The following is a 27,585-nucleotide window of genomic DNA, read 5'->3' as shown; positions in this document are numbered from 1 at the left end:
TCTTAAGATAGTAAAATTGCCCATTGGTAATTGGGACAGTTCTAAAAGAAAAATGGAGGAGTGCTTTCAGAGCATTTAATTCTTATCAGTTTCATAATTGTCTATATGACTGAGGGATAAGCATGTTGACCAATGGAATTAGACTACGCTATTTTACTAGGATATGTATGTGTATATTGTGAAAGAGGTAGATGGAGAGAAATGTACATGAGAAGTGGGAAGCATGAATTTAATAAATGATACTAGGGTAGCTGAATTTGGATATGCAAAAATCTTTTGATGGATCACACACCCAAAAATGAAGAGCAAAAAACTCAACCACTGGAAGAAAACATAGGAGTACATTTGTGACTTCAGTGTAAAGCAGGATTACTGACTAGAAAATTTACAAAGGCATATCAGTAGCTATAACTACATTGAAATATATTTTAAAAATCCTTTTTATGCAAAAGTCACCATACCCCATTTAAAAGACAAGCCACAGAGTGGAAGTGTATTTGCAATATATGTAACAAAATGTGTGTATTTAGACTATATTAAAAATTCATTCAAAAACAATTTTAAAAGATCACAAATTCAGTTAAAAATGAACAAAGTATGTGAATAGGCAATTCACAGGACAGAAAACCTGAATTAACAATGAACATTTGAAAAGATGCTTTACCTTGTTAATACTCAAGGGAATGCACATTTATGTTTAATGAGAATAATGTACCATTTGATGCCTTCAATGTTACATTATCAAAGCTATGTCTAGGATATGGAGAAATATGAACTCCCACACAGTGAGGTCAGTGTAAATAGACACAGCCATGTTGGAAAGCAGTTTGGCACTGTCTGCTAATAGTGTGTTTGTTTTTTTAAGAAGGTCCTGTTTGTGGAAATTTCATTGTGTGTCAGTTTCTTAAACTCTTGTCACATGTGTTTTGGAAGATGGGTATGAGGATATTCACTGCAGGATTGTTTATAATAATAATAAATTGGAATCAATATAAATGGCCATAAATGGAGAGATGGAAGTATAAGTTGTGGTTCTTCGTGTAGTGGAATATTTTGGGGCAATGGAAATGATTAAATTTGATCAAATACACTTGATTTAATGCATGCTACATCTTGATACTGTAACATTCATAAAAATAGTTTTAAATTATTCTATATATTTTTGATTAGTGATAAAAATGTATTGATGTGTTATAACAATAGGGAAACTTAGACATAATGATAATAGTAATAGGTCATTCTATATGTGAAGTGGAATTTCAAGTGATCTTCTTTCTAGTTTATTAAACTTTCAGGAAGCACTTTAAATATTGAATATTTGACTTTTTCTGGCATAGGTAATTAATGACTGTTTTCTATATAAGATGCAAAATAAGTCCAGCAATTGACATTTGCTATGTAATCAAAGCTTTTCACTTTTTATTTTTATCTCAAATCTGTCACCTCTTTGTGATATAATCTGATTATTTATCTTTCAAATCTGTCACCTCATTGTGATGTAATCTGATTATTTTTAAAGAGAATACCTTTTGATGGGGTAGTAACTAAATGTGGTTATATTCTACGGTGTTAAGGTAAACTAAGATTAATATTGTTCTATAGGTCCTTTATTAACGTCTTTCCTTAGGAGTGCAGGCTATTTTTAGAAAATCTAAAATACATATGTGCACACATGACTCTCAACGACATACATACGTTGTACCCCTCAGTGTCTACCTGTTGCTTGCAACTCAATTATGGGGCCTTTTTTGGGAAAAATGTAGAGTTTCTAAAGCTTATTTTATTATTTTTTTGAGACGGAGTCTGACTCTGTCGCCCAGACTGGAATGTAGTAGTGTCATCTTTGGTCACTGCAACTTCCACCTGCTGGGTTCAAGTGATTCTCCTGCCTCAGCCTCCCGAGTAGCTGGGACTACAGGCACGCGCCACCATGCCCTGCTGATTTTTGTATTTTTAGTAGAGACAGGGTTTCACCATGTTGGCCAGGATGGTCTTGATCTCTTGACCTCATGATCCCCCTCCTTGGCCTCCCAAAGTGCTGGGATTACGGGCATTGAGCCATCACGCCCGGCCTAAAGCTTCATTTCAAATTAAGCTTGAGGGCTTTTATGGTCTTTCAATATACCTTTAATACATTGATGACTTACTTCAAGAATGCTTTTTATTTTTCTGGTCTTAACTATTTTCCATCATATTTATTGGATTAATATGTTTATTAAATAAAATATGTTTTCATACTGAAATGAATACTACTTGTGTTCTTACTAGTGTAGAGGTGTAGGCTAGAGTATTTGACATTCTGGAATAGATTTTAACTTACTTGGCTTAAAAATACTCCATACTATAACTTTTGAAACACATATCATAAGGTTAGCCTCTTGGGTTCATGCCATGAGCTGTAATTATGATGTTAGTGGCTTAATGGGATGTTTTAAGTTTTATTTTAGAATTTTTATGAAGGTGAAGCTTTAAAGAAAAGCTTATCATGTTTCAACCAGAGAAGCAGTAGGAGACATACACACACATACATACACACACACTCACTCACTCAAGCTCTCTCTCGCTCTGTCTCCCTTATTATGAGGAATTTGCTTGCATAGTTCATGCTGACTAGTTTAGAGTCCACAAAGCAGGCAGTAAGGAAGGAAGATCCAGAGGGCACAGTTGTAAACCCAGTTGGTGTTTGGAATATCTGAGCTTAGAAAAGACCAAAGCCCTCTTTTAAAGACTTCTAACAAAATAAGTCAGGTTAACCCAGGGTAATCTCCCTGTTGATTAACTTAACTTAAATTCAGTTGATTACTTTTCTTAATTACATCTGCAGAATTTCTCACAACAGTATCTAGATTTTTTTTTTTTTTTTTTTTTTTTTTTTTTTTGGTGGGGGGTTTTGAGACATTCTCTAGCTCTTTGGCTCAGGCTGGATTGCAGTGGCTTGATCTTGGTTCATTGCAACCTCTGCCTCCCGGCATCAAGTGGAGAAGGTATGTGTATGCTACCAAATGGCCACTGTTTCCCATTTATAGTCCACCTCTTGAAAAAGTTTACCGTATAGACCATCCCAACTGGAAATATACAAGAAACGAAATTCTGGAAACTCTAGTTTAGCCTAGCTAAGCTGACACACCGTGAAGCCATCACACTAGATAACTAACTAACTCTTTTTCCTAAATAGTATCTCCCTTTATTGTGTTGATTGGTATTAAAGGATATTTTCATTGATGAGTGAGGGATATAAATTTAGGTGTTATTAGATGATACACAGCTATTTTCTAGAAAGTTAAGGTCAATCCGGTAACCTGGTCCTTTTTTGACTTATATTTAGCTTATGTTTACTAAATGGGTTTACCTGCCCCTGCCCTACATGTTCTTTGATTTCCTCCCTGGCACCAATTTTATATGTTTAGTGTACAAACTCCTTTTAATATTTATTGTGAAGGAAAGTGGTAATACAGGAGGTTTTTGCCAAAGTAAGATTCTAGTTTATTAGACATTGCATAATCTAGAGAGATGTCTGATTCTTAAATGGAAAAAAGCTATAGAAGCTGGTTAGGGAAATCTTGTTTTTCAGGAAAAACTCACATCAACGGAAGATAGTTGAGTTCATTTCTTTATTTCTTTATTCAACAGACTTATAAAATTTTGCCTTTGTGGTAGGCCGTGTGCTGTGTTTGAATATCCAGTCAGATATAAGATACAATCAATGCCTGCCCTTTTGTAGTCAGGATGGACAGACACAAATTTTAGCTAGAAGGGGCCGAGATAAGCAAAGTTGGAAATCACGTGTTTTACATAGATACCGTTTTTTTGTGGGTCACGTGCTCTTAGTTTTTTCCAGTAACGGGTATAATTGAGAAGAGCCACAGACTCATTTCTAAAGTAATTCAGGCTTCTTGCATATAATTTTCAAAATTCTTAAAAACTTTATGAACATTTTAAGAGAGTATTTTCTACCTTTTTGTGAAGAAAGCTTTATTTTGGCTGTTGATATTAAATAATAATATATTTCACTGATGAGCAAGAGATACAAATTCAGGTGTTACTAAGTGTTGTCATTAAGGTCAAGTTTTATACATGTAAGTAAATTGTAGTTTATGAACTGCCGACATTGAGGCTGAGGTTTCATTTATTCTGTAGTAGATTGTAGTAACTACTCTTTCAGCATGACTTGCAAAGAAAATAAAACTAATTCAATTTATAGATTGCCCTTTTCCATAGAATGTCAATTTTGTATTTTGGCAAGAGTACCTGTGAGGTAAGCCTAGGAAGGCACATAACAATTCTGCCATTTCCAACTCTTCCAAAATGTAAATAGGTATTTAGAGTTACACACCTTGTGTGGCTACATGAATTTATTTATAGTCTTTAGAGTAGCATAGTGACAAAAGTAGTCACTGGGCTTTCTGTTCAGTGTGAAGATCTGTTGATATGTGTTCTACTTTATTAATAAACGTACAGAGCTGAGCTAGAGAGCTGATACTCATTGAACATGATACGTCCTCTCCCTTTCCCCAATCAGATTCTTTTTATTTCACTGAATAAACACCTGAGTATGAAGGTTATTTCAAGAAGTGCTGGGCAGGAATCCTAACCCTAAGTGGCACATAGTACTATGAAATGAAAAGATATGTAGACATACAAAGTTCCTTATAAAAATATGTCATTAATAAGAACACATGAGTAGGACGGTTAGAGAAATTCAGGACAAAAGAGCTCTTAAGACAGCTTGACAAAAGGGGACCTCAGAGATCATGCCAGATTTCCTGTGGGCCTTGAAAAGAATAGGTGTGATGATATTTTTATGTGGCATAGTGGCGACAGAGATGAAATAAGGAGTCACATTTGAGTTCAGGTTCTGGGCCTTCTACTTACTGATTGAAGGACTTAAGACAAATTACTTTTGCTGTCGAAATTTTCACATCTGTAAAATAAGTTAATATCTACCATTCAGGGTTACTAGATATTAAAGGTATTAATTTTAGTATTCTTTAATACTATTTTAGAAAGCAGGCAGTTGATAGATCCTCAGGTATCTATGGTCATTTTCAAAAAGATGTTTTCTCCAATTATAATGATTACGATTAACATTTAAATTAACCCTTGCTCTCAAAATTAACTACAATAATTATTAATGATAGCTTTTTAAGCATTACAGGGATTTTATATGGTTGTTATATAAAATGTGTTTAATATCTCAGAAAATGTTTTTCATTGCATTCACATTTTAGTGTTGAGAATGGCATATTACATCTGTTTCTTAATTAAGGGCAAGTGGGCCAAAGATACTCTGAAAGAGCAGACTTACTTTTTGTCTTAGGAAAGATGTCTTTAATCACTAGTGGACAAGTAACGTACCCTTTGAAAATACTTTCTTGTTACCAGTGAAACATTTTAGAGCTATTATCAAAGACTGAAGCAAATAATTTCTGATTTTATAATGGGTTGATAACAGGGAGAGAAGTTGAAGAATTTCAATTTAGTTCCATCTCTCTGAAACTTGAACATACTTGAAATGATTTCTAATGAAAGAAACAAAACATGGATTCTCTGAACTCTTATTTTGTATTCCTCTGAGAGATTACTGTTTTCTTGGCTGATGTAGTTGAATTCTTAGGTATTTACAGTAAAGTATAAGATAATAAAATGGTTAACATTTAACAAGCTCATCATCATAACACTGGATAATGTATAGACTATGTAAAAAGTGGCATTTAGTAAAAAAAATCATGAGTGTAACAGTCTAGGTTTTAGCTAGCAGGAATTTTTTTTAAATAGTGTTCGGGGAAATTATAAATGTCGGTTACATAATTGTAACTCATGAAGGAAGACATTCATACAGCTATTTTTTACCTGTTTTCAAAACTATAGAATAAAAAAAGGTGGTACGATAGGATAATTTTTAGGACAATCTCGTTTTAGCTTAACTGCCAACTATTAGCTACAAGGCTTTGCAGTGGTGCTGTTAGCTAGGTTCATATGACCTATGTCCAAATCATGCTGGCAACATCATTGAAGAATGTTTCTTTTTAATACTTTCAAGTTATTAACATAGTTGAATGTACATATCAGTCTTACCCAAAGGAAGTGAAGATATCAGTATCTTCAAGAAAATAGAAAAACTACATTATTTAATATACTCTGCTGCATTAACTATCACTTTTTGTAGTTTTGCTAATCAAATTATGTTGAAGGGTTATAAGAAATATATCAGTTTTTATAGTTATCTTGTTAGTCAAACTTTAATAAAAGATTGGAAGAAAAGTCTAGGATGATTATGGGTTTTGGATGACGGAGGTGGTGTAAGTGTAGGAGAAATGTATGCCTAGAGGACCTAAAGTCAGTCAGTTTTTCTAATGATGTAAAACTACCCTTGCTTTTTTTCTGCTGAGAAGAATGGGTGTATGAAATACATATCAACGCTTTGGAGTTTAAGTGAAGAAAGAACTCCCTTTAATACACTAAGCATTTGCACCATCCAGTATTAGATTTTTCACCTGCATCAGACGTTATTTCGTCCAGATACTAGCCCATGAGTATAGAGGTATGCTCTTCTTAGTAGCTATACCTGCCGCCACCTGAATGTGCACAAGGAATACCATGCTTTGGGTCCATCCCTATGAGAATCATGGGATGTGTTGTAGGTACCTGTCTATATATTTTTCAATTGAAATTAGAAGGATAATCTTTCAGATATTTAAATGTGTTAAACCTTAAATGTAACAAATATTTTAGATAAACATATATAGACTATTAACATTGTGTTTGATTCGCTCTTACTACTCTAATCTTAATTCTAGAACTTTCAAAGGTTGAAAGTCATTACTATGACATCCCAAATAATTTGGGGCAGGCACTTACATATATATTTTTTGAGACAGAGTCTCACTCTGTCACCCAGGCTGGGGTGCAGTGGCACGATCTCGGCTCACTGCAACCTGTGCCTCCTGGATTCAAGGGATTCTCCTGCCTCAGCCTCCCGGGTAGCTGGGATTACAGGCGCACACTACAAGGCCCAGCTAATTTTTGTACTTTTAGTGGAGACAGGATTTTACCATGTTGGCCAGGCTGGTCTTGAACTCCTGACCTCAAGTGATCTGCCCACGTTAGCCTCCCAAAGTGCTGGGATTACAGGTGTGAGCCACCGTGTCAGGCCTGTATATTTTTTAACCCAAAGGGATCATTGATTAATTGCTAATTTCTTTTTTACTGTGGCTTTGATTTTGAGGCTTCTTAATTGAGGAAGCAGGATGTGCTTATGCTTGATTATGTTAATATAATGACAGAAAGGACATCCTGCAGTGGAATTAAGGGGAATCCCTGTTAGCTAAAAAGCCATCTTTTAAGGAAGATACTGGAAAGAACAGGGATGGGAGTTACATAGTAAAAGTGTCAAGTATTATGAACTAGTCACTGTCTTCAACATACTTTCTTTAATCCTTGCAACCTTGTAACCTTTACAAATGAGAAAATAAGATTTCAAAAAATAGTTAACATTTTGTCATATAACCTTGATCAGTCAGTTCTCATATGTGCTTTTATATAACAGTGAACTTTGGTGTCACTCCCTCAATTGCAAATAAATAGTTACTAGTCTGTAGGCTCCTTGAGAGCTTGCATGTCTGTTCACTTGCCTGTCATAAACCTTGTTCACTCACAGGATGTAGTAGAAACTCAATTATTATTTATATATTTATTAAATAATGAGTACATGAGTGAGTTGCTCAAGATTACAGGGGCACTGAAATAAGACTGGCATTTGAGTCCGTGTTCTTTCCCCCACTCTATTTTCTACTCTTGTCTGATTTTTGGGGAGTATGGAGTGTGGGGAGAGACCTTTTTGTGTGTGTGTTTGTGAGTAACCAATTCTTTTCATTTTGTCTCTGTTCTCCAGTGAGCAAATGAAAATTCAGGGTTTGGAGCAAACTTTTGACATTCCGCTTATCAGTCAGCAAATATGAGTACTGGATAAGTGTTTAGCACTGTGGTAAGCCCCGTGGAATTATAAATTATGTGCCTGTTTCCTTGCCGAGGATCTCCAAGTTCATTTATGCCAACATAGCTCTTCCATACACACATACATATTCCTGGACATTGTCATAAGCTAGAGTCATTATTCTACACGGTTGTGTTTCTGTCACTGCTTTTCACTGATGTGTGCACGATTACATGAAGACAGCTGTGAATTAATATTTGGGCAGTACGAACACTACAGATATCCACAGTGCCGCTAGGTTGAATAGGACATTGCAACCTACCAACTGCAAATAATGGAAAGAACTCCTGTTAGTCTTCTATCTTAATATTCCAAGGATGAAACACCTTTTGTAACGTAATGAGCTATGCACTGTTGCTCTCTTACATTTTGGAAATCCTGGTATATAACATTAGGCTGTGATCTTTTGCTTGAGGAGGAAGTAGGGCAGACAGTATGTGGATCCTTCAGCATAATTCTTACTTTGCTTGTGGTGGTAGATCATGGGACTCTGGTTCAGTTCTTTAGTTGTGTGTTTTTCATTTTAATTTCACAGAAGGCAGGTAAAATACTCTCTTTCAGTATTGCCTGAGTTTTTAAAGTAAATCTTGAATTTTTCAGGTATTTATTTTCCCTAACTAATGTAGAAAAATACGTATGTAGAATGCATGAGAAAGCATCATATGGCTTAGGAGCATAGTAATCATGTAATCAGTATATTTTATGTTACTTGCTATTTTCAGTTTATGTTCTAGAAATTTAATAACAAATAACAAATCAAATAGAAATTTAATAACAAATGGTGGATATTTTAGGGAAATGGTTCCTAATATAGAAGGACAGTTTAGCATTTGTTGAATAAATGCGTAATTACAGACACCATGGATTCTATAGTTCTTTTTAAATGAGTTTGTAATATGTTAATTATGGTAGTATGCATATATGTTGAGAAACTAGTATATTTGTATTTGACATGATTTCATTTGTAGAATTCAGAGCTACTTTGTTTATACAAAAATGAGACAAATACAGAAATTAATATTTTAAAAACTGATGAAAATATAAAAGAAGTGCAGGTTCAGATCTGTGCAGGACAGAAGAGAAATAGCTACTGGTTATGTACCAAACTTTTCTTTTTTAATGCCTTGTGAATAATACAAAAAATTAAAAGGAGCAATTTTTCTAGAGCTTACTGTTATGTACACTGGAATATTAAAGTATGATCGTAAGTATTATTTTAGAGCCATAAGATTCAATGGAAGCAAAGCGGGGCTTAGGGAGAATGAATTTGGGTAGAGTAGGGTAGTGGAAAACAGTTAAGGAATAGGTAGTATTTGAACTCATCCTTCAATATCATTAAGTTTTTATAAATTCCCTTTACTGTTCGTTGTGTACTGCTTGTGACATAATAATAGTCACGGTTTATCCCACTTTCCGGGAAACTGTAGCGGTCCTCCTTTATGTGTCATTTCTGATCCAGACCCTTCGTGGAGGGCAGTTTAGTGCTTTGATCAACCGAGCTCTCTTCCAGTCTAAAACCCCAAAGATTACAGTTGTGTCTTTATTAAGCTTTTTTTATATTTAAAAATAATTTTATTTTCATGTAATGGTTAATATATTTTTATTAACTAAGTTGGTTAAAAAATAAATTAAGCTAGCACTTTTTATTCTGAAAGTGCATTTCCAATTTTATTTTTCTAAATTATAACCGCCAGTCATGTCATGTCATTTGTTGTTCAGTCATCCCTTCCCAGTGTTTCTGTTTAATTTTCTACAATCATCTATTCTAGATTCCAGTCTGTCCATACCATAGTTACATTATGATAATATTAATTTCAGAGCTCTTATATGATGGGTACTACTCTATGTGCTATCCGAACACTTAAAACTCATCGTAGCTCTGAGATGTTAGTACTCTCTTTTGTAGATGAGGAAAGTGAGGCATAGATGAGTTCAAGCATTTTGCCTAACACTAAACAGCTATTAAGTGGTTAGTAAGTGTGGTATCATAAATTCCTTAGAGTATCAGAAAATGAATATTAAACATTCGCATTTTTAAAATACTACTGTAAAACAATTGTTTTGTGTTGAATCTCTGTGGGATTTATACCTAAATAAAATTCCCTTTGAAAAATGGAGCATTTGCACAGTGAACCATGTGCTGCCATTCTCACTCTCTCCTTAAAACATCAGTACATGAACCTGTTAATGACCTTTGCTTGAGACAGGCTGTATCTGGATTTTTCAAAACATCTTGTTTCCTTTTTTTTTTTTCCTTTTCTCTCTCCCTCTCTCCCTCCTCCTCCTTCTTCCCTCTTCCTCCCTCTTTCTCTCTCTCTCTCTCTCTCTCTCTCTCTCTCTCTCTCTCTCCCCCTCCTTTCCCTCCTTTCCCTTCTTTCCCTTCCTTTCTTTCTTGACGGAGTCTTGCTCTTGTCACCCAGGCTGGAGTGCAGTGGCGCAGCTCACTGTAGCCTCTGCCTCCCGAATTCAAGCAGTTCTCCTGCCTCAGCCTCCCAAGTAGCTGGAATTACAGGCGCCTGCCACCACGCCTGGCTAATTTTTGTATTTTTGATAGAAATGGGGTTTTGCCATGTTGGCCAGGCTGGTCTCAAACTCCTGACCTCGTGATCCCCCCGCCTCAGCCACCCAAAGTGCTGGGATTACAGACGTGAGCCACCGCACCTGGCCATCTTGTTTCTTTTTATCATTTTCAATGAAATAGTTATAATCTTCATTATGTTGGCTTTTAACTATTGTATTTAGCCTTTCTTCTTAATAGGTAGTTGTCAGGTCTTCAAAGGCAGACAGTGTCATCTGAAGTCGGTTTAACTGAGTACATTGCATTAGGTTTCTGCCCATTAGTTTATCTCATTTTTAAATGAGAAATAGGTGATTATAATAATGCCTACCTCTAAGATTGTTGAAAGGGTTAGTTATTTTATGAATATCAAGTGCTGAGTGTAAAGCCCTATATGTTATTTTTTTGTTTTGGTTGATATTGACTGCACTAACTTTATTTTTGTGTCTCATGCTGTGCTCTAGGGAGCACTTATTAAAAAGTCTGTGCTAAAGGATATGGAGAGGAGTCTGATTCCATACTTCTTGAAACTTTTTAGGAATCATACATACCATACTGATTATGTCAAAAGAAAAAATAATAGAATGGGAGTATTCAGGGAACATCCTGTCTGGGAGAACCTGGAAGGGGTAAATTTGATTGAAAGATGATTATTGAAACTGGGATTTTGATGATTTAGGGAGGAAAATGAGTATAGGTAGAAATGTTAGTCTTTTATTTATGTATTTTTCCCCTGGTATACTATCAGTAAATATTCAGTTGAGTATTTTAAAACATCACATTCTAAAAGTTATTTCATTTTTCTGTGCCTTTTAATTATCTTGTGTCCCTAGATAATGGTGAAAATAAGACCTAGTGTACAAAATCTCACATATGAATTAGTGAAAGGATTATTTTAATACTGTGAGGAAATATTTTGTGCTTCGATGGACAGTAACTAATTTTATATGGGTGCTTGTTAGCAATAGGAACTCAGCCCAAAGTTTCTATTATAAAAAGATTTCCCAACAATCATTTATTTCTATCATCACTATTTTTGTTAAATATTAGTCAGCTTTAAAGTTGTTGGGAAATAACAAATCATTTGATGATTTTTGTCTTTTTATGGGAAACTTTTTGTATATATTTAATTCACTCTTCTCAGCCTTAACTGTGTTTCATCAAGATCATACTCAACTTTTCAACTGATCTTGTCCAGTTTCTGCATGCTAAAACTAGCTCATATCAGAGAAATCTCACTCATTTTGGTCATCGTGGGGCCAGAATAGTATTATTTGGCTAGTACTGGGGTTACATAAATTTAGTTTAGACATAAAGTAATTAACAATTAAATTAGAAGAATTAATGTATGAACATTGGAAAACAGACCTGGCAGTCAGTAAGTACTGTGTCTGTAGGAGGTAGATGTTATAGTCCTGTTGTTTTTAACTTGGAAATTATTTGACTTAACACAATAAAAGTTACTTGAATTTAGCAACTTGTTCCTTTGTGCTTCATTTAATAAGTATTTGTTGAATGCTTGCTGAATGACTTTCCTAGATGATGATTTCAACAGACTGAATATAAAATTATCCTAATTTTTATATTTTATTAAAAAATAATTTGCTTTGAAAATGTAGTTTTTGTTGGACTCATGTTCAAGTTTTTAAAAGTTTTTTGAGGTCTACTTTTATAACTGAGTCAGTGAGGAATTAAATTGTGTGAAATCTACTTTATGCCCAGTTTCTCAATGAACATTTCTTAAACTAATCTAAGATTATATGTACAACTGGACATGGTAATATGTCTAAGCGTTAATATTTGTCTTAAAATGTATATATTCACAACAAGCATGTTATTGGAACTTTGGTTTGCGTCAGTATGTAACACTTTTGAATTCTGTTTGGAGAAGTTTTGGTGTGTGAACTTTCACAAGAGCACAGTAGGAGCAGAAGTCTTATGCTCGTTTGCTTGACTACAAATGCATAACTAAAAGAGTCTGTCAGCAGGGGTGGGACAGTCAGTATGCTCTAATGCTTCATGTTATAGAATGCCGTTGTTCAAACAGATACTGTAATTAGAGCATACTTTTAAACTTCATAGGGCAGTGACTCATAAAGTTTTTCAAAAATTCAAAACAAAAGTAGTTTCTTAAATATTGAGATTATTTTTTTACTTCGTAGTTTTACATCACTATATACAGTGGCTTCAAAAATGAAATGGAGGCTATTTTATTGAAAAGTAGTAAAATTTAGTTATAAACAATGGGGTTAATTAGTCCTAACTTAGTAATAATGTTGGAAATATGCATTGTATATTAAGATCTAATTTTAGTTTTAACAACCTCACCTATTCAAAACTTTAAAGACTAGAGGAATTTTATGTAAGTGAAATAGCTACAGATTTATCCTTTTTGTATATATGTATCGTTGTAATTTGATAGGTGAATCTCTCATTTAGGGAGAAAACATTTTTGTAGGTGCAAAGAGATCTGTTATAGCAGATGTTTTTCTCCCAGTTCTTGACATTATTCTGGATGTGACTTACTCAGAAATTCATTTATGGAGAAAGAATACTTGGCATGAAGTTAGGAGATAGGATGAATACAGAAAGACAAAACCAAATCTACTAAATAATCTCATCTACCCCTTTATCTGCCTTCAAAGTCCCCACCAGCTCTAGAATTCTGTGAGGACAAGATGTGCTTAGAATTCTACACAAAAATATTTAAAGGTAAAAAGGTAAAGTAAAAAATTCTAGAGATTCCACTATTCTATGTTCTGTTTCTGATTTTTCACTATTTTATGATGCTGTTTTAGAACAATTTCTCATGTAGGTGATATGTTGTGCTAGGAATTAGTTGTTGAGGGTGCATGCTCTAAAGTTACTCTGGCTAGGTATGGTAGCTTGGTGGTACAACACTTACTGCCTGACTTGACTAAATCATGTGAAATGTTGGTAAGACCGATAGTCCCATGTTCATGTAACTTACGAGGATTGAATGAGGTGATGTATTTATATTGCTTAGCATTGTCCTTGGCAAGCAGTGTTTGATAAAAGCTTAATTGCCATCATCATTTTCATTTTTAAGTTTGTTTATCATCACCTTAGGCTAATTTATCTCACCATAGTATACTTGTCAAGAATATAGACCATAATAAAGAATCATTAATAATTGTGACTATCTGCTCTGCCATCAAGTGTGAATGAATTATAAAGTTGCATAGTAGCATATTAAATGCTACTAAATTTTAATTTGCTGTATAAATAAAGCTATTTTCCATTTCCTTGGAACCTCTCTTGTTATTGCACTCTACCTTAAAATATGGAAGATTAGTAGTTTGAGCTCTGAACATATTTATACATATAGTATTTGTATGTAATTTGCCTTTGCTGTCACTTTGCTGTTATATTGAGATAGAACTTGAGTCTTGGAGGTTTTTTTTTTTTTTTTTTTGAGACGGAGTCTCGCTGTGTCACCCAGGCTGGAGTGCAGTGGCGGGATCTCGGCTCACTGTAAGCTCCGCCTCCCAGGTTTACGCCATTCTCCTGCCTCAGCCTCCGAGTAGCTGGGACTACAGGCGCCCGCCACCACGCCCGGCTAGTTTTTTGTATTTTTTAGTAGAGACGGGGTTTCACCATGTTAGCCAGGATGGTCTCGATCTCCTGACCTCGTGATCCACCCGCTTCGGCCTCCCAAAGTGCTGGGATTACAGGCTTGAGCCACCGCGCCCGGCCATGAGTCTTGCAGTTTTAAAAATACTTTTGACCCATCTTGTTTCCTGTTCTTCTGATACATCAAAACAAGGTAGCACTGAGGTTTTAGAGTAAAAGAAAAGCAGTCTTTGATGGGGTGTGAAAACCGGACCTCGTAAGTGTTACTGTAGAAAATCTGGGAGAATTGACTAGAAGTAAGAGAACAAGAAATGGGGTAAAAATTGTCATGTACAACTGGTCACCAAGGAGAAAGAAAGAAGCAGTCCCAGAAACCAAGATACATGAGCAAGGGCGAATATATGAAGGATTATCTAAACAGACACAATAATCATGAGTACAGCAGAGCACTATGGGAAAGCTGCAGCATATTCATGCACAGTTTGATACTTGATTTTAATGATGCTCTTCAATCATAAAAGTTAAATTATTCAATTCGGTAAATACTTGTTTAGAGCCATGTATGTGTAAAATCAATGTGTACCTACTGTCAAGAGGATGAAAATCAATGAGACGATTCTGATATTCAACTTGGAGCAACTTTCTAATAGCTAGAAAAAGACAATGCACAGATAAGTTACTATATGATACAAAAAAAAAAAAAAAGAAAAGTAAGTATTAAAGAAGGGGAAAGGAGGCATTGTAGATGTAGGTGATAGCTTCCATAAACTTATGGGTATCAAAATCCATGTTTGGGGAATGGCCAATATACAGCATGGAGCAAATCTGAGCCTGTCATGGGAAGTGAATGAACACAGCACTTCAAGTTAGTGTGGATAGACATGAATGGGTGCATGTGCAGCAGCCCGTCTCTGTCAAAGCACAAGTAAGCCAAGACTGTGTTTCAGAGATTTCCTATAAAGCCACAAGTTCTAAAAATCCACCCTGATTCAGAAAATTCATTCAGGATGAGTAATAGCTAAGACATAATTGTGGACAGATTTGAAGCAGAGAGGTATGAACCCCAGTTTGGACATGTGGAGTTCAGGCTGCTTTAGAGATTGAAGTACACATTTCTAGTTGGCAGTTGAATTTGGAGGTACAGAAATCAGGGGACAGTACTGTGCTGGAAAATGTAAATTTGGGATTATATTGATGCAAAACTGTGTTCTTCTATATTGCTGAAGATTTAGTGTCACATATATTATGAAATGATACTGCTTTTTAGTAACTGTAAAACAGACATTATGGTAGTCATGAGCTATTTTTTTCCACATCAATATCTCAGCTATTAACCCCTGAAAGATAATTTGAAACATAATTGTAAAAAGAAACAAATGCCTCATAGAACACAGTTACTGATAAATACAGCATTTTTGGTGTGCGTCCATATCGTCATGCCTCCTGTCTGCTTATTTCAACCTTTTCTGTGTCCTGATTTATTTATTAAAGTGAGAAAATGGGGTTTGCGAGTGGATTGTTACTATGGATATTTTGAGTTCAGAAGTAACCATCCTATAATTGTATCTATACTTACTTTATGACTAAAAGAGGACCTTTTGGGGTGTGATTTATTGATTTCTCTATAAAATTTGCCAATCCCAGATTGCCTTTATAATCTGCTTAAGAAACAGAATGAAATCACAGGGAGAAATAGTGTTTGTATTAAATAATTACTAAGCTCCAAATTCACTGAAGGAATTTAACTCTTCTTGAGCTGGAATGGACACACAGCAGAATAAATGTGGCTTCTGGGTAGCATGACCTCAAAGCCTTTTTTTGTGTGACACTTGCATGGATGAAAGATTTTCTGAGGCCTGATTTGGAAAACGGGTTGGTCAGTCTCTCTCTTCACACCTCACACCCTCCAAAACACTAAAAGAGGTGCTTTTAGTGTTTACTTTCAGTTGCTACATTGTTTGATTTTGAAGTGTCCACTTCATTTCCTTGTGGTGAAAACTCGGGGTCCTTTTCATCTGGAAGCTCAGATCCCTCAGTTTTGCGTAAAATGTGTAACATTGATGATTTTTCTCCCTCTGCTTTCTTTTTCTTTATATTGGTAGTTGGACATCTGTCATTTCAGTTTCTGAACCTCTTGGACTAGTCCTCTACTATTACACAGTTCTGCACCATTTGTTTTTTCTCTCTGTCTTTTGCTACTTAGAGGGAGAGTTCCTCAGTTTGTCTTCCAACTTTCTATCAAGTGTTTCATCTTTTCTCTCATATTTTTAGTTACAGGAGTTTCTATTTGTATTCAGAATTTTTAAATAGAGCATTCTTTACTTGTTTCAGCATTGTAGTGTTTTTTCTTAACTCTCTGAAGCCAGGGTAAGTTGTTCAAGTCTCCTGTCCCCAAGATGTGGGCCTGGGTTCCCTTGTTCTGCATGTGGAGCAGGGGAGATGGCCGGCCAGCCCAGCCGTCAGTGTGGAAGTTACCCTGTCAACTGTTCTTCTAATGCAGTTTCAGCAAGTGTTTTACTTCCTTTTGGAATCAGTTTCTGGTCTGTTGCTGGGAATTAGGGGGTGCTTGATAGCCATTTGTGGATAGGGGATATGGGGATTGAGCTGCTGTTTCAGTGAGAGTTCATCTAGTCCTGCAATCTCAGCCCCACCCTCTCACCCCGATTTTCACTGCTGCCCATTTCCTCCGTATTTTGGCGGGGGGGGGAGGGGATTAGGGGGATTGCAAGGAAATACGTTTCTTAACTAGAGTCTGCAAAATTTTAAGTTAACCATCTGCTTTCTTTCTAGATTCTTAATTTTTAAATGGTTTCCTTTCCCATTTTCTTATTTCTTATGAATTTGGACATCTTATTTATTTATAATAGACACAGGGTCTCACTGTGTTTCCCAGGCTGGCCTTGAACTCCTGGGCTCAAGCAGTCCTCCTGCCTCGGCCCTGCAAAGTGCTGGGATTACAGGCATGAGCCACCGTGCCTGGCCGAGTTTGTACGTATTAAACTCTACAGTGTTGTAGAAAAATTTTTGGTGGGAGTGGAAGTACACAATTCCCATTAATTTCTCCATCTTTGAAAGTTTTTGCTTTTTCAATTGTTTTTAAAAGTGTAGGCAAAAATGTTTAGTTTGAAGCCAACAGGGTAGATGTAGCTTTCTCCTGTTTTTATATTTTTAATTATCATTTAAGTTGTTGAGTTAATAAGAGTATGCATTGGCCAAGGTGTTTTACACCTTAAAAATGTATTCCTGCAATAAAGCAAAATGGCAAATACTGCAACTTTGTTTCTATCATGAAAATAATTATTCCTTTTAAATTCTCTGGCTTTTCTCCACGTATAAAGGTTTCTGTGGCAAGTCACAATTTTAGTTTTTATTCTTAAGCTTTTCTCAAATATATTTTATTATAAATGTTCCTCCATTTTCATTGTATTAGTGTTTATATGCATTAGTGTTTGACACACATAGAGCTTTTAATGTCTTTGTAATAACATCTGTATCACTTCTAGATTGGTTTGAGTGGCTTGATTGGTGGGGGGGACGTTCTCATTATGTATTGCATTTTTCTTGCTGCTTTGCATGCCTGTTAATTTCTAATTGTATGCCAGACTTTTATGTTGTTGGATGGATATTTTTATATTCGTATAAATATCTTTGAGCTTTGTCCTGGGACACATTTAAGTTAGTTGGAAATAATTTGAGGCATTTGGTCTTACTTTTAAAATGTATTTAGTTATACTGGAACAATGCTCAGATTAGGTTTAGTTATTTCCTACCACTGAGGCAAGACCTTCCTGTGTACCTTACCCACGGGGAATCATTCAAGTCTTTCAGTCTTGTTCTTTTCTAGAGCCAGGCACTTTGACCTGGAATCCTTTTGGGTGGTTCCTTCCCTGGCCTCTGGAATTTCCTCTTGAGTATGCAATGATCAGTGTTCAGCTGAATATTTGAGTGGCAGCTCTTCCAGGACCCTGTGAGCTCTGGCTGCCTCGGTTTCCCCCTCTTGTTTAGTCTTCTCATGGAGTTGTCTGGAGATTCTCAAGCCAGTGAGTGGGGGCAGTCATAGACTTACCTCAGTTTTTCCCAACTCTTTGCATCATTTGTCCTTAGTTGTCTGATGTCCAGTGGCTTGAAATTTGTTTATGTGTTTTGCCAGTTTTTTGGTTGTTTCAGCAGGAACGTGAATCTGGTTCCTGTTACTGTATCTTGCCTGGAAGCAGAAGTTCCTCATACCTATGCATTTAGGCAGATAGGTGCACTTCTAGGCCCACCAAATAATGCCAGACTAGTAGCTTTTGTAGGTCTCTCTCCAAAAAAAAAAATAATAATAAAATAAATAAATAAATAGAAATATGAATTTTGGTGAGAAAATACTGTTAGCATTCTTGAACATAACAATTGAAATCTGGATAACGAAACTGATGTTTCTTGCCACAGTAGAGATGTTAATACACATTTTATTTCTTGCCACAGTAGAGATGTTAATACACATTTTATTTCTTGCCACAGTAGAGATGTTAATACACATTTTATTTCTTGCCGTACAGATAACCCCAAGGTTTCCAATTTCTTGATTCATTGACTCCTTGGTTTCCCCGTTAGTTTGCATGGTGTACCCTAGTCAAAAATAAATATTTCAGAATTATGTTTATTAAATATTTACTCTACAAACAGTATTTATATTAAAAATAGTGAATTGAAACAGACTATACATTTTATTTGTAAATAACCACATTTTTACTAATAGCATTTGTATCTTCTTGAGTGCTGTTTAAATTCTCAAACTTTTGAATCAGATTTTTATACTGCCACCATCTTATTCCACATGGATTTTTGTATGGACTTGATTTTTATTACAGCAACCGCTAAAAACCTAGCTTTGTAAAGATATGACATCATCAAAAAGAATGTAATGTGACCTTATGTTGAAACAGTCAGATATTCTGAGCTGGTGGTTCACATAGTGTTGGACGGATGGTACCCCTGTAAAATACTGTGCTGACTCAGAGTTCACTCTTTGGAAATCCATAGACGGCCCAGCATAGGATTGTGTCTGATTTTTTTTTTTTTTTTTCTGTATTCCCTTAAAATATGTGGATACATTTTCATCCTAAAGATATATTAATTAAAAATAAAGCAGAAGCATTTACTGTTAAAATCTATGTGAATTGTTGCAGAAAGCAGTTTTATTATGCCTGCTTTATTTTCTTTTATTGGAATCTAGCAATTAGGTAAATGGTAACTTCTGAAATAAAGGTCCAGCAACAGCAGATATTTATTGTTTGTCTGGTACCTTGCTCTGTGCCAGGTGCATTTATATATGCCATTTATATACTACTTCTTATTTTATTTAAAAACACTTTCTCTAAAAACAGCGATTCTGAAATTATGACCAACTCTATTTAACCTCCCTGTAGCTTGACCAGGTTTTCAACATGGGGATATTTCTTACTAGAAGACATTAAGGAAATGAAATACAGATATTCTCTATGAAACTAGTGTTTATGACTTGATATAATTAAAGAGTAGCCTTACAGTTAATTTTAAAGTGTGGTCTGATGGGAATGTAGATAAAACTATTTTCATAATTACCATATGAAGTACTTAAAACAAGTGGCAGTCATCTTACACAATAACATCTATACGCAAAATACCTTTTCTAATGCTGAAGACAACCAATATCATTAAAAGCAGTTGTAATGAAGTGGAAAGATCACTGAATTGGAGAATGAAAGCTTTGATTCACCTCCTAAATTGACAGCCTGTTGGCTGTGTGACATTGAGAAGTAACCCCCCTAACCTTGATGACCTTCTGTTTACTCATAAGTAAAATGCAGAAATAATGATATGTTTCTCAAAGTGTTTTTCATGGTAATGTAAGGACAGTACCAGATCTATGTTTCTTAGTGCATAGGAGCATGCTAGGGGCTGATCTTGTAGCATTTGGTTCTGTGCCTGGTAGAAAGTACGTGCTCAGCAAATACTTGTTGAATTAATTATCATTTGACCAGTAGTATCACATTCAACCAAGCTTTGAGGACCCAGGAAAATAATTCCAAGACTTGTAATGCCGTCATAGAAAAATAATGCAAACACAGCTTAAATAATTGACAACAGGTTAGTATTATGAAAGATGTACTCTCTTTAAAGAGAAAAATTTTAATTGTGTACTCTGTAAATTTTGTAGGAGGAGCAAAATAGAGGCAAGCCCAATTGGGAGCATCTAAATGAAGATTTACATGTACTAATCACTGTGGAAGATGCTCAGAACAGAGCAGAAATCAAATTGAAGAGAGCAGTTGAAGAAGTGAAGAAATTATTGGTACCTGCAGTAAGTAATTTCCAGACCTTAGATTTGGGCCTTGTCCTTTTTTGTCAGTTTATTTTAAGTTATTGTGATGTTTATGAGGAATAGGTTATTGGTTGTTAGAAATTTTATTTAAGCATAAAATTAAAAACACCTAACTGATATTTCTAAGATAATAAAAACGTAAAGTTCATATTTAGGGGTCCTTAGATAGACATTAAAAGGGATTTTGGAGGGTGACATCTCATAAGAAATTATCCAGACACTTTTGTGTTCTCAGTTCTCCTTCCTTCCCGTTTTCTCTTTCCCCATCTCTTCCCTCTGCCCCCCTTCCTTGGGTTGGCTCCTTATTGTTACTTAACCCTTTAATATTTTTAGAAATAGTAATTGCACTACTCCTAGAGTTTTTTGTTTTTTTTTTTTAACGGGAAATGAAAAATAAATTACTGGTTTTCTGGGCCATTAATTTTTTTTTTCTTATATTAGTAAAACTATATGGAAATGTGGACCCTAATTTGCTATTGAAAAAGCTAGGGCTGGGCGCGGTGACTCATGCCTGTAATCCCAACACTTTGGGAGGCTGAGGTGGGTGAATCACCTGAGGTCAGGAGTTTAAGACCAGCCTGGCCAACATGGTGAAACCGCATCTCTACTAAAAATACAAAAAATTAGTTGGGAATGTGCAGTCGCCTGTAATCCCAGCTACTTGGGAGGCTGAGGCACGAGAATCGAGCCTGGGAGGCAGAAGTTGCAGTGAGCTGAGATTGCGCCACTGCACTCCAGCCTGGGTGACAGTGAGACCATGTCTCAAAAACGAAAAGAAAAAACTAGGAATATTGTTAGTATTGTGTCCAACAAAAAGTATTGGCATTTTGTTAAGGTACCTGCTGCTTTTTATTTCCCAGATAGCCTATTCTTTATTACCCTAGTCGTTTATTCAACAAGTAAACTCACAGATCATAAACATTTCCCATTAACTTGATGAAATTAATTCCTTGGAATAAAAGTTTTGTGTAAATTCTGTTGATAGATTTTATTTTTAAACTAAAATCTATATTTGTGTAATATTAAACCATGGAATCTTTCTCATTTTCCTTAATTGTGTGGTATTGAAAAACTGTACAGAAAAGGAGATTTTTGAAAGTATTAGTGTCATGATCAGGGCTATTAGTGTCATGATCAGAAAAAGTTAACATTGACTTTTATTGCTAAGTGTATCCAATAATATTCAGCTCATTTTATACTAAGCAAATGTGTTCACCTAATATAGCAAATAGATCAGTGTGTAGTATTGAAACTTTTACTGACCTATTAGATTTATTCTGATCATTCTGTAAGCCACTTTAGTTCTGAAAAGGTGTTAAACTGGGAAAGAGCACTGAGTTAGAAGCTGTGTTTTTCAGAAAGTTAGTTCTGACCTCTCTGTATCTATTACCACACTTACAAAACCAGGGAGTTAGTGTAAATGACCTAAGGATCCTTTTGTTTTAAAAATTGTTTGTCTTTGAATACATACCTTGAGGTTGATTTGTTTTTGCTTTTTTTGCTAGAAATATTTATAGGATTAATCTTCGTAGTTTGATGTGTGTATTCAGTAGTAGTATTCAGTATTCAGTAGTATCAGTGTATTCAGTAGTAGTATCAAATTATCTTAATTTAAGTTCTTTTTATGAGAATACCATGATAGGCTAGTTGACTGAAAAGACCAATCTTAACCACCCACAACATATGTTCTTCCAAAGTACACTTTTGCCCTGATCATAGCACATACTACACAGATTTGAACTGTGCAGGTCCACTTTTTGAAGTGAATTTTTTTTTAAATCTGTTGGAAAATTTTTTGGAGATTTGCAACAATTTGAAAAAATGCACAGATGAACCATGTAGCCTGAAATGTTGAAAAAAATTGGAAAAATTAGATACAATGCAAAAAATGTATGTGTATGCTAGCCTGTTTTCTCATTTACTACCATAAAATATAGCAAAAAAATTATAAGTTAAAATGTATCAAACATTATACTTGAAAACACTTAATGTACATGGTGCCATTCACAGTCAAGAGAAGTGTCAACAGATGTCAAGATTCAGTATTAAACCTTAACTGTAATACATAATGCACTACTGCAGTAATTTCATAGCTGCCTCCTGTTACTATTATGGTGAGCTCAAGTGTTGCGAGTATTCACTTTAAATGCATTGTGACTCTCATCGTCTCAAATGAGCTTTTCGTGTCTGTGGTAAATTACATTGTTGCGGTAAAAAGTGATCTCTCACAGTTCTTAAGTGTTTTTTTTATCGTGTTTAGTATGAACTGTAAACCTTGAGTAGTACCAGGGAACCCATGGGAATTCCACTAGTGATGATGGAAGTGCTTCCAAGAAACAGAGATAAATCATGACATTATGAGAAAAAGTTGAATTGCTTCATATGTAGATTGAGGTTCTGCAGTTGTGGTTACCACCATTTCAAGATAAGTGAAATCATTGGGGTCGGGTACAGGGAAAGGAAAGAAGTAAAGGAAATTGGTGAAGCCACCTCTGCAGCTATGCCACCAGTTACAAAAACCTTGCACCTTTTGCAAATTATCTGTTTATCACCTGTTGAAGTTGCAGCTTTTATGTGGGTGCAGGATTACTATGAGAAAGGCATACCTATAAACTCTAATATGATTTGAGTAAAAGCAAAGTCAGTATATGACAACTTAAAGCAAGAGGAAAGTGAAAGATCTAAAGCTGGAGAATTTATTGCCAGCAAAGGATGGTTTGATAGTTTAAGAAAAAGGTTTGGCTTTAAAAAGTGTCAAGATAACAGGGAAAACAGCTGCTAAGCAAGAGGCAACAGATGAGTTCCCAGATGCCATTAAGAAAATCATTGAGGAGAAAGTTCATCTGTGTCAACAGGTCTTTAATGCGGATGAAAGCACCCTATTCTGGGAGGGGAAGATGCCATAAAGGACATTTATTAGTAAGGAAAAGAAGTGAGCACCAGCATTTAAGGCGTGGATAGGCTAACTACTGTTTTATGCAAATATAAATCAGGTTTATGATCAGGACTGCCCATATCTATAAACCTGCTAATTCCTGAGTCTTGAAAAGATAAACACCAGCTTCCAGTCTTTCAGTTGTACAGCAAGATGGCCTGGACAATGAGAACCCTTTTTCTAGTTTGGTTTGATCGATGCTTTGTCCCCGAAGTCAGCGTACTATTGTCAGTAAGGGGCTACCTTTTAAAGTTCTTTTGAATTTTGGGCAATTCCCCTGGCCACCCAGAGCCTCATGAATTCAACAGTGAAGGCATCAAAGTGGTGTACTTGCCCCTAAACACATCTCTAATTCAGCTTCCAGGTCAGGGGGTCATAGGGACCTTTGAGGCTCTTTACATATCATACTCTATGGAAAGGATTGCTAGGGAAGAGAACCCATATAGAACATCATGAATGTCTGGAAGGATTACATCGTTGAAGACGCCGTTATTATTACAGAAAAAGCCATGAAAGACGTCAAGGTCGAAACAGTAAATTCCTAGCGGGGGGGCAAAATTGTGTCCAGTGTTGGCACATGACTTCACTGGATTTGGTGCAGAGCCAGTCAAGGAAGTCCTGAAAGAGATTGTGGATGTGGCAGAAAAGGTGGTGGGTGAAGGGTTTTAAGATATGGATCTTGGAGAAATCTTAAGAGCTAATAGATGCCACACCAGAGGAATTAACAGAAGAGGATTTGATGAAGATAAGTGCTTCTTAACCAGTGCCAGACAGTGAGGCAGATATAGAGGAAACAGTACCAGAAAGCAGGTGGATGTTAGACTGTCTGGCAGAAGGGTTCCGATTATACAAGACTGCTTTGGATTCTTTTACAACATGGGTGATACGGGCATTGAAACTAAAGTAAATGGTGGAAAAAGGATTGGTATTGTATAGAAATGCTTTTAGAGATATGAAAAAGATAAAAGGCAGAAATTATTGTATTTCTGTAAATTTACATCAAGTGTGTCTGCCTCTCCTGCCTCCCCTTCCACCTCCCGACCTCTTCTGCCTCTACCACTGATGGGACAGCAATACTAACAACTCCTCCTCCTCTTCAGTGTGAAGACTACAAAGATAAAGACATTATGGTGATCCATTTTATGAATAGTAAATGTATTTTCTCTTCCTTATGATTTTCTTAACATTTTCTTTTTAAATTTAATTTATTTTTTTTTTTATTTTGTAGAGAGAGGGTCTCCCTACGTTGCCCAGGCTGGTCTCAAACTCCTGAGCTCAAGTGATCCTCCTGCCTCTGGCTCCCAAAGTGCTTGGATTACAGGTGTGAGCAACCACACCCCGCTTTAATAACATTTTCTTTTCTGTAGCTTACTTTATTGTAAGAATACAGTATATAACACATACAAAACATGCAAAATATATGTTGATCAGCTGTCAGGCTTCCAGACAACAGTGGACTATTAGTAGTTACATTTGGGGAGAGCTGAAAGTTACACAAGGATTTTTGATGCGATCTGTGTCCCTAACAACCTAACCCTCCCTTGTTGTTTGAGGATCAACTGGGTATTGTTAGTATCTTTAAAATTTTCTATTTACCCAGTCACCTATAATCTCTTCTCTTGCTTACCATTTTTATTTCTAGTGTTTAGCATAGTGCCCAGCACATAGCAATAACCTAGTAAACTGAAAAATAAATGATTGAATCTTGTCATAAGGTAAAATCAGTTCCTTCATCTTCACTATAGAAATGCATAAAATAACTGAATTTTCCTGAAGCATCAAGCGATTTGGTTTTTTACTTAAATAAATGTGGGAGACAGAATACATTGTATTTTTGAGAACTCACTTCCTGGTTTTTGAATCCCAGCTTTGTGACTTTTAACCGTCTTAATTGTCTCATCTATGAGATTGGAACATGGCCAGGCATGGTGGCTCATGCCTGTAATCCCAACACTTTGGGAGGCTGTGGTGGGAGGATCATTTGAGGTTAGGAATTCGAGACCAGCCTGGGCAACATAGCAAGACCCCTTTATACAAAAAAATGTACAAAGTAGCTGGGCTTGGTAGCACATGCCTGTAGTCCCAACTACTTGGGAGGCTAATGTGGAAGGATCACTGAGGCCAGGAAGTTGCGCTATGATAGCACCACTATACTCCAGCCTGGGTGACAGAATAAGACCCTGTCCCTTAGTGGGGAAAAAAGAAGATTGGAGCATTATAAACCCCTGTCGTTCTTGTGAAGATTAAATGAGGTGATACATGGAGAATACTTAGCATAATACCTAGCACATACTTGCTTTATAAAAGTTTGTTGTTTCTTTGTGATGTTGTCTAATACTGCTTTGCAATTGTATTCTTTACAAATGCTGATTATAAAATGAATGCATTAATTCAAGTTGGAGAGAAAATGTACAGAAATAGCAGTTCCTTGCCAACTCAATGTTACTGTTTTTACAGAAGTTGCTTGGACTTCTATAAAAATGCAACATAAGGCTCATTAGTTTATCATTGCCTAAATATTTTCAAAGGCAGATATTTTATCTTGAAATTTACCTTTAATAGTGATGCTCATAATTTTGTATTGTATGACAGTTTAAGTAGCAGATGCTCAGTTACCTTGTGGATTAACAGAAATTACAGGTCTTTTGTTTTGGAATTCTCAGTTACCCTTTTCTTGCTCCTTCAGTATTCTGTTGGGCAGTTTAGACTTTCTAACTTGTTACCATGATCCCGAAAAAACACCAAGTTCAGTCAGGTTACTTCCTGTCTCTCTCAGATTTGCTTACTTTCCTTCATCCCCATTGCCTTTACCTACTTCAAACCATGTCTGTATCAGAACCCCACAATTGGTATTCCTTCTTCTGTGACCTCTCAAACCCATCTTTATTTTGTAGTCTGTCATTACCTTTCCCTGCTTGAAGATTTTTTAGTGATTCCTCCTTACTCTGAGAAAAAAATACAAAACTCCTTAGCACAGCCTACAAGTTTCTTTGTGATTTGCCTTAGCTTACCTTTCAGGTTTCTTTTTTTTTTTTTTTTTACTTTTTGCTATACCTGAAGCACACACTCATATGTACACATCTTCCGCATCCTACCACAGCTTGAGTCGTTCTGTATTTATTGGAATTTCTTAAACCTTCAGTCTTCTCACCTGTGGGCCTTTGTAGTTCATTCAGCAAATGTTAATTGAATGCCTGCTGTAGGTTAGACACTGGGACAGCTGTGGAGGATACACCAATGATAAATAAAAACTGACCAGCAAAGTGCCTGCCATCCTGAAGTTTACCTTCTGATTGGGGTTGGATTACTGACAATGAAGAAAACAAATACAAGCAATATTCTGTTGTAACAAAGTGCTGTGAGGAAAAATAAAGCAGAATAAGGGAATAGAGAACTGAGATTAGGGAACTGCTATTTTATATGGGCTGGTTAGAGAAGGTGACATCTAAGAAAAAACCTAACCGAAAAGTGCGGTGGCCCTGAGGCATGTTCAGAGAGTATCGGGGTCCAGTGAGGAGCTTAATGAGCAGGCTGAAGAGCAGTGGGAGTTGAAGTCAGTGGGGACAGGAGGCACTGGCAGATCCAAGGCCTGTAGGCCTGGTAAGGAGATTGGGTTTTAGTCTGAGATGAGAAGCTGTTTATTGGAGGAATTTGAGGAAAGGAGGGACAAAGTGTAATTTGCATTTCAAAGGATCATTCCAGCTGCTGGCCTTAGAACAGACTTTGAGGGCAGTGGGGAAAGCAGAGATTCCAGTAAGGAAGTCTTTGCAGTTGAGTTAGAGATGAAAGTGACTTGGAGTAGTGTTGAAGGTGCTGAGTAGTCAGATCATAGATTTTTTTTTGAAGGTAAAACGGATAGGAATTTTGACAGACTTGGCGTGATATGATATGTGATAACTTCAAGCAATTGGAGTTGTCATTTATTTACACTTTTACAGAAGCAGGTTTGGGAAGAAAGTCAAAAAATTGGATTTGGAAGTGTAAAAGTTGATAGCAAATGTTGAATGGGCATTTGGTTGTAATAGGAATTAGGTGAGAAAGTGGAACCTAGAATATATAGAATTAAGAATTGTCATTAGATCAAAAGCTTTCTGAGCTATGAGACTGGATGTGTCATCAAGAAATTGAATATAAGTGTAAAAGAAAAATTGAGGACTAAG

The 27,585-nt window shown here is 35.9% G+C and overlaps 1 protein-coding gene across 7 annotated transcripts in view; it reads left to right on the top strand.

Annotated features, from left to right (window-relative positions):
• The window catches only part of QKI (QKI, KH domain containing RNA binding), a 163,443-nt gene that overhangs the window by 101,082 nt on the left and 34,776 nt on the right, over positions 1-27,585 (top strand). For all 7 annotated transcript variants that reach the window (XR_005241348.2, XM_038001188.2, XM_038001187.2 and 4 more), the window contains exon 4: positions 20,326-20,469. Coding sequence is in view for 6 of the 7 variants with exons in the window: in XM_038001188.2 (XP_037857116.1) it covers positions 20,326-20,469 (144 nt within the window). In the remaining variant the exon portion in view is untranslated. The remainder of the gene's footprint in view (positions 1-20,325; positions 20,470-27,585) is intronic.

This window comes from Chlorocebus sabaeus, chromosome 13 (assembly GCF_047675955.1).
Source record: "Chlorocebus sabaeus isolate Y175 chromosome 13, mChlSab1.0.hap1, whole genome shotgun sequence".
NCBI lineage: Eukaryota > Metazoa > Chordata > Mammalia > Primates > Cercopithecidae > Chlorocebus > Chlorocebus sabaeus.
This window is presented reverse-complemented; position numbering and strand designations above follow the sequence as displayed.